This window comes from Alligator sinensis, unplaced genomic scaffold, assembly GCF_000455745.1.
Source record: "Alligator sinensis unplaced genomic scaffold, ASM45574v1 scaffold255_1, whole genome shotgun sequence".
Lineage (NCBI taxonomy): Eukaryota > Metazoa > Chordata > Crocodylia > Alligatoridae > Alligator > Alligator sinensis.
In genome coordinates, this window is record NW_005842270.1 from 267,265 (window position 1) to 277,085 (window position 9,821).

The 9,821-nt window shown below is 66.9% G+C and overlaps 1 protein-coding gene across 1 annotated transcript in view; it reads right to left on the reverse strand.

Moving 5' to 3' along the window:
• SNTB2 (syntrophin beta 2) overlaps positions 1–9,821 on the reverse strand; it is a 21,723-nt gene that overhangs the window by 8,791 nt on the left and 3,111 nt on the right. Inside the window, exons 3-5 of the mRNA XM_025209172.1 lie at positions 4,686–4,899; positions 2,029–2,239; positions 1,556–1,698 (exon numbers count right to left, since the gene is read on the reverse strand). Coding sequence (XP_025064957.1) covers positions 1,556–1,698; positions 2,029–2,239; positions 4,686–4,899 — 568 coding nt within the window. The remainder of the gene's footprint in view (positions 1–1,555; positions 1,699–2,028; positions 2,240–4,685; positions 4,900–9,821) is intronic.

Sequence of the window (9,821 nt, forward strand, 5' to 3'; positions counted from 1 at the left end):
AGAGGCAGCAGAGAGAGTCTGTTCGGGGTCCTGGCTCGCAGAGGGCTCCTTGGGAAGGATGGCTCGAGAGGAGAAGGAGCTGCATCTCTGGACAAAGGCTGCAATGGCTTCAAAGCGGAGACCACCGCACACCATCTTCCGCTGCACCGGGCAGCTCGGCCAGGCCGGGCTACCGGACAAGCCCCAGCAGGAGCACAGTGGCTCTGAACACAGTGGGAGGTGCATGCCGGGGCGGGGAAGAGCAGCTGCGGCGCCAGGACAATGCTGGCACGAGAACACAGGGGTTCATGCTGGCCTTGGGGAAGGCTGGGCTGGGAGTGAGCATGTGCCCGTGCGTCAGGGCTGGCAGCTTGAGGAGCTGCATCCTGGGACAGAAACCAGCCTGGCATAACTAGGGCTTGCGTGACGTGGGACCCCCTGCATGGTGAGCCAGGGGGACCCTGTTGGGCCCTCTCCTTCGCACCCAGGCAGAACCGCCCAGCAGACACCCCGGCTCCTTCCCATCCGGCCCCAGCCAGCAAGCACACAGTGGTGCTGCCTGCCACGGGGAGCAGAGCAACGGTGCACGGCAGAAGCTCCTGGGGAATGGGCCCGCCCAGCCCAGGATGGGCCACAGCTCCCAGAGCTGCTCGGCAGCACTAGCACAGACTTGCTCCTGCAAGCACCCGGCCCGCGCCCAGCCCTGGGGAGGAGGGGCCTGGCTGCCAGCTCAGCCATGCCTGCCCTGTGCCAAGCAAGGGGGATGTGGAGGCAGGGGCCCCGCTGGCCCCCGGGACGTTCCCAGCCGCCTGCCAGATGTTCCACGAGCGCCGCATCCAGAGGAGCGTTTCCCCTGACAGCTCTGGCTGGGAACGCGATTCCATCCAGCTGCAGGATCCACATTGCACCGGGGCCTCCCCTGGGATGCTCCGAGCCTGCCGGCTGCAGCTGTGCGGCCCCGGCGAGGCAGGGCGTGGGAGCGGGGGAGATGGGGCCAGAAACAGTTGGGGCGCCAGCGTCCAAATAGCTCTGCTGCTCCTCTCCGAGCTCCAGCTCCGTGCTTGCTTCTCCACAGGCCTGGAACAAGCCCTGTGATCCTGGCACGTGGCGCCAGTGACTCACCCTCTGCGCTCGCAGAGCCAGGCTGGAGCACACCCATTGGCAGCTGCAAGGGAGCTCCTGGGGGGCTGTGGGGCACTCGCGTCGGTGCCGACCGGTCATCCATGGCCAGTGGCCAAAGCAGAAGCATCAGGATCGTAAAGAACGTGACTTTACGCGGCGGCTGGGGCACATCCCGAGAGCTAAGAGCAGCCTCCGCTGTGGTCCACCAGCCCGCTGCTGTGAATACCACCACCAAAACAGGCACATGCCAGCCCATCAGTTGCTCACAGCTTGGCCTGAGGGAGAGATCTGTGTGCCTCAGTTTCCCCTTGAACAACTGCAGCTTTGCAATGGCAGACAGGGGACAGGCACTAGAGGGGCACAGGCCTGGGCACCACTTGCTTGGTTACAGCAGCATCATTGCTCCCCTCCCCTCTCCACCCTGGCAGCAGTTGCACCGTGGCTCGACCCATACCTGGTGGCCAAGAGGGGGTAGCTGTGGCACGGCGATGCCCAGGCATCTCTGGTCCATGGCATGGAGTCGTAGAGCAGCAGGTCCTTCTCTGTCATGGCCATGAGGACTGGCCGCCACTGCTGCCTTCCCCCGTCCAGCCTGGCCTGCAAGAAGGGGCAGGGGTTGGTACTGCAGGGTGCAGGAGCCGGGGGCACTGCCTGCCAGGGACTGTGGGGCCCTGGGGGCGGGCAGGGACATCTGCGCTGATCCGGGGTCAAGCAGGCTGGCAAGATCTCCCGCAGGCAGGGAGCCCAGCCACCTGCTGCTCCCAGGACGACCAGCCCAAGCAAGTATTGCCAAGGTCTGGCAGGACGGGGAAGACAAGCAGGGATGGCTTTAACACCTCTGTGACCAGAGCAGCCCCACTGCCAGGGCTGACAGGTGCTGCTGGGAGCATCTGACCGCGGGAGAGGCCGGGCAGGGGGACGCCGTACCTGCTCCGCCAGCCAGGCGACATGCTTGACCTCCTTGCTGCTGCCCGTAGCGTTGCTGGTACCCAGCGTGGCGTTGAGCTCGGCCAGGACCTGCGGCAGGAGTGCCACGATGTTGGCATGGATGGCTGTGAACCAGGCGTGGGCCGTGGCCGTGTCCTTGCAGCGGAGGATCAGCGTGTTGCGGCTGTCTGGGGAGTGCAGCTCGATCAGCCTGTGGAGGGGGAGAAATGCCTGTGGCGTCAGACCCTGGGCCTGAACTTCCACCCGGGTCTCCCCTCCGCCGGGCAGCACCCAGCACCACTCGCACAGACTGTACCTGGGGCCAAGGGAAGGGAGAAGCCGGCTCCTCTGCACAACAAAACTGGGACCAGGCTGCAGGCTCTCCCATCTGAGAGACCCCCCACCCCCAGATGGGGAATGCGTGGCCTGCTCACAGCCGGCCGGACAGCCCCGCTTGGCTAGCTGCAGAGGGGGCATCAGCCCCAAGCAGCCCAAAGGATGAGACTGCAGCCTTCAGCAGCTGTGTGGCAGCCGGAGCCGGGGGCACCGCGCGCACGCACCCCACCCAGGCAGCCCCTCGCAACCCAGGGCTGCAGCGAGCGCCTCCGCAGCAGGCAGCGGCTCTGGCAGCGCGCCAGGACCCAGCACGCGACAGCAGCCCGGGGACCCAGACGCTCCCTCCCCCATGCCGCTCCCTGGCTCGGCACAGCTGTCGAGCTCTCGGCCCTGCTCTTTGTGCTGACGCAGCGTTTCCTCCTGGCTACGCGGCCCCGCGCCCACCCTCCCTCGCTGCAGCCAGCGCCGGCGGCCCGGGACGTCCCCACGCTGTGCAAGCCTGCAGTGCCAAGGACTCCCGGGCCTGTCCTGGCCCAAAGCCCAGCTGCATGTTGCCAGCCCCCTTGGCTGCCCCTTCCCCTGCAGCGACGGGGTTGCCCCCCTTCATGCTGGACGATGGGAAAACTGAGACCTCGGCCCCACGGCGCACGCTTGCAACACGGCTTCTCAGACCCCGTCCAAGCAGCAAGAGGCAGGGGCTGTTCAGTGTCCCCCTGCCCTGCTCTAGACATCGGCATCTTCCTGGCCCGGCCGCTTCGGTGTCAGAGCCGACACTGCCCCTCGTGCACATAGTCACCCACAGGGCCGAGCCCGCAGCACGCGGGCGGGGATGGAGTGAATTGGGGCTGGCCGCAGCTCGGACCAGTTCAGTGTCCGAGGTAAAGGCTGCGGCCAGACGAAGTGACCCACTCCAAGCACCACAGACAAGCTCTTCCCCCTGGGCACCTGGAGCCTGCCGGAGCGGTTTGGGAGCAGCCAAACCTGCCTCCTTGCAGGGCTCAGATGAGCCAGCCCGTTGTCCTCCACCCAGCCCAAGGATTTCTGTTTCTCGGGTGCTCGAGCCCAGGCCTTGGATCAGCCTGGCCAGCCTGAGCCCGTGGGAGCTGCCTGGGGACAACATGGGGCCCTGAAGACTTTGGGCGCTCTGGTTTCTCAGCGAGAGGGAGCCTGGGGCTTGGTGCAGAGGTGGCAGAGGTGCAAGCCAAGGGGAAGCTGTTACCGCAGGCAGTGAGTCATTTCCTCCCTGCTTGGTGCTGCACCGCAGGCCCCGTTCTGCTGCTGCTTGCGTGCGTTTCCTGGGCGAGCAGGGGAGCGCCGCTTGGCCAAGACACTCGGCAGCCGGCCGGGGGGTGCACAACATGCGCCAAGCCGGTTCCCCCCACGCTGCCCGATCTGGGCACCTCTGCTCGGCAGCACCACAGAGTGGCACCCGGCTGCCAGCCCCAACCCCAGGGTCTGCGGGCTGCAGCTCTCAGGCCCTGGGGAGGGGGTCTGGACATGAGCACAGGAGGGATCACAGCCAGGTGCTCTTGCCATGGGGTGTTAACCCTGAACCCTAATGACATCCAACATGCTGCTGCCCCGTGCCAGCGCTCTAGCAGGACGACCCAGCTGCTCCAGAGCTGCGGGCTGGGCGGGGGCGACCTTCCAAGGCTGCACCTCCGCAGCCATGAGCCGAGCACAGGCACCGGGAAGGAGATTGCTGCAGGAAGACCTGCAATCCAGGCCATCCCCTCCCACCCCAAGCACTTGGCTGCTGAGCACCACCTGGCTGGGAGGCAGCAGGCTGGGGCTGGGGCGGTGGAGTGGGGAAGGGACACGGCGTGGGACGCTCTGGCCACACGCCAAGCCACCAAGCATTTCCTGAGAGCTGCACTGACGATCCACTGGGTGAATCAGGAGGCGAGAGCAGCCCCGGCCCCAGTGGTCTGTTTTCAGCTGCTCGGCAGAGATGCGGGCCGAGTCCCTGCGCCAGCCCCTGCACGGGCTGGTGGAAGGGCAGTCCTCCCGCTGCAGGCCGTGCGTAGTGCAGGACCAGAGCCCGCATCTCTGCAGAGACAGCTCAGCCGGCGGGTTACCCAGGCATCTGGCAACACCCAGTGCTTCCCGACACACCCCGGGGAGGGCGGCCCGTCTGTCAGCAGTGACACGTAACCCACGCCTGGCAGAGCAGGGGGCCCTGCAGACAGGCCCGTTTGCTGCCGCGACGCTTCCCGACGGGGCCTGCCCCCGACCCCCGCGTAGACGCAGGCTGTGCCACCAGCCATTCCCCCTGTCCAGGCACCGGCCTCCGCCGTGCCCCCGGCTGCCAGCCCGCTCACCTGTTCTCCAGGTCGGGCATGCTCAGGTTTCGAGCTACGTAGCACATCTTGAGGGGGATCACCTTGCGGTCCCGGGCACCGGTGTGGTGCTGGGGGGAGCCCGAGTCCTCGCTGCCACTCAGGCTCGGGGACTGGGGGGCGGCCCCGTCCCAGGGCAAGTCCGATACCAGCGATGGCCTCTTGATGTAGGGGGTCACCTCCTGCATGTACTTCACTGCGAATGAGAAGGGAGAGGGCAAGGCGTGAGTGATCAACCCGTGCCCCCTCCACTGATCCTAGCCCCCCTCCAGCCTGGCAAGGGCAGCACCAGCCCCAGGACCAGCGGGTTTACAACGTAGGAGACCGATGGGGCTCCCAGGGACTCGGCTTTGACCCAGGACCCCCTCTCTGGGCTTGGCGGAAGAGCCCTGCGAGCCAACGCGGACAGCCCCTCTGCATGCAGCATGCATGGCTCCCCTTGCGGGGAGCACAGGCAAAGCCACCACCCAGCCCACGCCAGCGCTGGGGGTTTCACAGCAACCCTTCCTGCTCCTGCCTACTTGCCCCAGTGGCCTGGCAGCACATCCCCCAGATGGTGTCTGGATAAAGGCAACGCATTACACATACCCCCTGCCCCTGACTGCCATCCTGTACATGCACATGGGCAACAGGAGGTCTGGACAACCCCAGAGCATCCTGCGGCAGCTGTCCGGACCTTAGAGCTGCTGCCCATGCGGGGGCCCAGCCATGCCCTACGTCTTGCTGCGACCTGCACTGGGACCCGGCAGCTCCTGGTGCTCCCATGACATGTGGTGCAAGGCAGGCAGCGAGCTCCTTTTCAGCCCCTAGCTTCCTTGCCCGGCTGGGAAACAAGCTCCAGAGCCTTCTGCCTCCCAGGGTCATGCCCCAGCCATGGACGCTTGCGGCCAGTGGGGTTACAAACGGGGACAGCCACGTTTAGCAACGCGCGGAGGCCAAGACCAAGACGAAGGGCTGCAGCACGGGGAGTGTGGAGTTGGGCAGCGCCTGCCACCAGGCTCCTTGCAAATGCAGGCAAGACCAGCCCGGCCCCCTCCCCTCTGCTTCAGTGCTCCGGGGCCGGAGGAGCGAGCGCGAACCGTCCAGGCCGAGACACGCGCTGGTTATTCATTGTGGCCACAGAGCTGTCGTCAGCTGGTTCCCAGAAACCACCGGCTCCTTCCCACAGCACAGTTAAAACCCCATGAGCTCTCCGTCCCCGCTGCCATCTCCAACCCGGAGCTCCCTGCAAGTGTGGACACGTCCCGGGAGGGCGCCTCTGGGGTCCCTCCCTGGGCACACAGCCCTGCTCCAGGCTTTCTGGGCTCCACGTGCTGGGGAGCCCCTGTGAAGCGTGGCACTACCTAAGACAGCAAACAGACACGCTGCTTCTGGGCTGCTGCGGGCTTCAGGCAAGCTGGGGGCAGTCTGGACTGGCAGCACCCCCATTACCCCAGGCGGGGGGGTAACAGCACCGGGCACCCGCTGTCCTGCAGAACAGCAGAGACCCGTGCGACGCCGGCTGCCGAGCGGGCTGGAAGCGCTGGTCGCTCCTGGAGGAGCCTGTCACGGGCAGCGCACGGGCCCACGGCGTGGAGCAGAGCCAGGCAGCGCCTCCGCCCCAGAGATGGCCCCGACAGCTCATCCCAGCTCGAGCGGAAAGACAAGAGCAGGCAGCACAATGGAGGCGGTCGGGGTCAGCGGCCACCCATCCTGCACTGCTGCGGCCCAGCTGCGGAAACACGGCGCTGTCCAACTTCCCACCGCTCGCTCGGCCTCCGAGCTGCCGGGAAACAGCCGCCCGGGGGTTTCTCGCCAAGGCGGGGGTGTTTCTCGCCATGGCAGCGCGGCTCCAAGCACTTCGGGTGTCAGGAGGGGGAGGCGGAGGGGGCGCTACCCGTACTTGCTTCCCTGGAAGCTGTGACTCAGCAGCACGGCCGAGCACCTTCACGGGTGACTGGGCACAGGCGGGACGTGCCCACGTGCGGGCAGCCGCTGCGGAGCTGGCTCGCCGGGGCAGCAGGTCGGTGCCGGAGGCTGGGCTGTCTACACTAGGGTGGCTGAATCAGTGCAAGGAGAAGACCCTCGTCACTGGTTTCCTAACCCCCCTTCCCCCAAAAGACTTAGCGAACACCCCCGAGCAAAGGGCTTTCAACTGCAAGCCGGGGCAGCCTCAAGCCTACTGCAGCCCAGTCCCAACAGGCCACAGCCTCTGCTTTGGGAGCAGACGTGCAGCCCCTGCGCGTGCTGGGCTGCCCGGACCCGCGGCCAAGGCACCAAGCAACGCTTCTCCAGCCCCGAGGCCAGGAAGCATCTCCTCCGCAGGTACCACCGCTGGGACGAGCGTGGCCAAGCCCGCGCCACCCCACGGCACGGTGCCCCCCTTCCTGCTCCCAACCCCGAGGCTCGGGCAGTGGCTGCCCCGACCTGCCTCCGCACGCGCCTTGGCCCACGCTCGGGGCTGAAGGGAGCGAGGGGTCCACGGCTCTAGCAGGAGGCTGCCGGGCTGTATCCGACACACTCGACCCCCAGGCCTCTACTCGCTCCGTGCTTCAAGATCAAACAGCAAGCAAAGGTGATGGGGCCAGAGCCCTCGGATGCCAGCCTGGTACTGCCCCAGCTCTGTTCCCAGCGTTCCCCCAGCCCGCTGCTGGGAGACGGGCTTCCCGCGTCCCCACGGGCCGCAACTCAGTCCCACGCCCTGCCACCCCCGCCCTGGAGACGTGGGGTATCCTCGCCCACCTCCTCGGGGAGAGGCCGGCGGGGCCACCCACAGGACCGGGGCTGGGGGAAGCCGTGGAACGGAGCCTGCGAAGGAAAGTCTCATCTGGTTAATCCCACCACGAACGAAGGCCCCTGCCCGGCGCCCCAGGCGGACTGGCTCCGCTGAGCGGTGCAGCTGGATGGAGACCCCGTGCCGCAGCGAGAAGCCTGCCCTTGCAGACAACACCAGGTTAATATTAGCCTCCCGCCACGCTGATCCCGGGATTAGGCTCGCCCCAGGCACCTAATCCTCCTCTCCCTGCTGGGGACAGGCCGGCGGCACAGGGTGACAGGGGGACGCTGGGGAGCCTCGGTCGAGACAGGACGGGAGGAAGGCAATCCAGAGCCGGCCTGCAAGGAGGGACGGCCACGCAGCTGGCAGCCAGATGTGCGCAGCGTGTTCGCCGCCCTGGCAGGGTTGGAGCGATTCACCGCCAGGGGCGAGGCATCAGCCTCCGTGCCAGAGATCAGGGCTGAGCTCTCCAGAAGGGAGAGCCAAGGAGCAGTGGACTCCCGGCAGTCAGTCCTTTCCCAGCCCAATACGGCGGGACGGCGCGTGCGCGGCCAGGACACCTGTGCACCTCGAAGCACTGGCCAGCGCGCTGTGTCCTGGAGAGCGGAGAGCCGCAGCCGGGGCTGGGGAAAGGGCCCGAGGCAAAGCAGCAGTCAAGCCAACCTGAGCAACGCGCCACTTGCTCTGGGAGCCGAGAGCCCAGGTTTCACCGGATAAATTGGCCTCAGGACAATGGGAGGCATCGCCTCTGCAGCCGGAAACCTGGAGCCTCCCTGGCTGCAGCTCTCGCCCAGCAAACATGAGCTGAGCGGCCGCCAGGAACAGGCCGTGGCACGCGGCCGGATCGGGAAGGAGGGGAAGGAGAGGAGTCAGAGCTGTCACCAGCGCGGCCAAGAACAGCCGGCCGGAGACGTGCATGAAGAGCCTGAAACAATGCGAAACGCCCAGCCGGGACTCGCCGCTTGCCAGAGCCCCCTTCCTCGGGCGGGAGGGGACCTCTGACGTGGGGGAAAGCTTGCGTCCCAGCCAGCTCGGCTGTCAGGATCACAGCTGGGCCCCAGCCGTGGGCCGCGGCCAGGCAGAAAGTCTGACCCCGATGATTCATGTGCAGCTCGAGGAAGCGCCGCTGCACAGCGCCTCGTGGCTGAAGGGGTGGGATGGGGAGCCGAGACGGTGGGCCAGAGAGCGCAGCGGCGCAGGGCCCCGGGAACGGGCCGCGTCCCCCTCCTGCCCAGGCAGCCCCGGACGTGCAGGGGCGATTGCACCCGTTCTCTTCGCACGCGCTCGGGACAAGCCAAAACCTGCGTCAGGGCAGCTGCTGCCTCTTGCTTTCTATCCCCGCTGCTTCCCGGAGCCTGGCCCTGGGGAGATGCCCGCCGCGTGAGCGGCGCTGGGGTGAACGGGCGCAGACAACTGGCTAAGCCTGGACTTCTGGCACTTGCGAGAGCCCAAATAATTTGGAAAGGGTTGGGCCCTGGCAAGGTGACAGCCGAGAGCCACCACGGACAAGCGGAGCCATTCCCAGAGCGTCACGGGGCCCAGCAAGGTGCCGGCGGCCGTCTCCGCGCAGCCCGGGGCCCTGACCGAGGCAGGGCAGTGGCCGGCTTTCTCTCCCGAGCCCTGTGCTACTGAGCTAGCACTTCCTGGCCCAAACCTCTGCGCCTGGCTCGGGAAAGCAGAGCAGCTGCCAGTAAAGGTGGAGGCTAGCGTGGAGACCGGCCCACACCCTCGCCAGCGCCCGATCTCTGCCAGCACCGCGCTCTCGCTAATGCACTTCCAGCGCCCTGGGGAGCGGGAACGGCGCCCTGCCGTCAGATCTGCTCCGAAACCCCAGCACTCCTCAGACAGCCCCCGAAGCACACGCGCCTGTCAGCCCCTCGCTGTGCAAGCACGTGGCTCTCGGGATCAGGCCCGTGGCTGCGAAGGGGACAGAGGAAGGCCTGGGGCTGCTACAGGGATGGGGCAGAGCCCCCCAGCCCGTGCTCCAGCTCACGGCGTGTTGGCAGGGAGCAAACGGTAATCCCAGGGAACAGGAAGTGCCACGTGTGGCCCGCCAACCTGCTCGGACCTTTGTGCCCCGATGAGCTGGAAGCTGCCTTAGTGCAGGGACTTTAACCCGTAGGTGCATTAGGCCTGTAATCCTCACCTGCGGGGAGCCACTGCTCGGGCCTGCCACAGCCCCGGGGGCTTGTTCACTGGCTGCCTGGCAGCTGGCCCGTGGCTACGGGCAGGAAAGATCCACGGCCAGCCACCGCCCAGACCCACCCTGGTTGGTTTCCTAGTAGCTCGGGTCAGGAGGGACCTGAGCAGATCATCTCGCCTGACCCCCTGCCACAGGCAGGAATGGATGCCGGGGTCGCAAA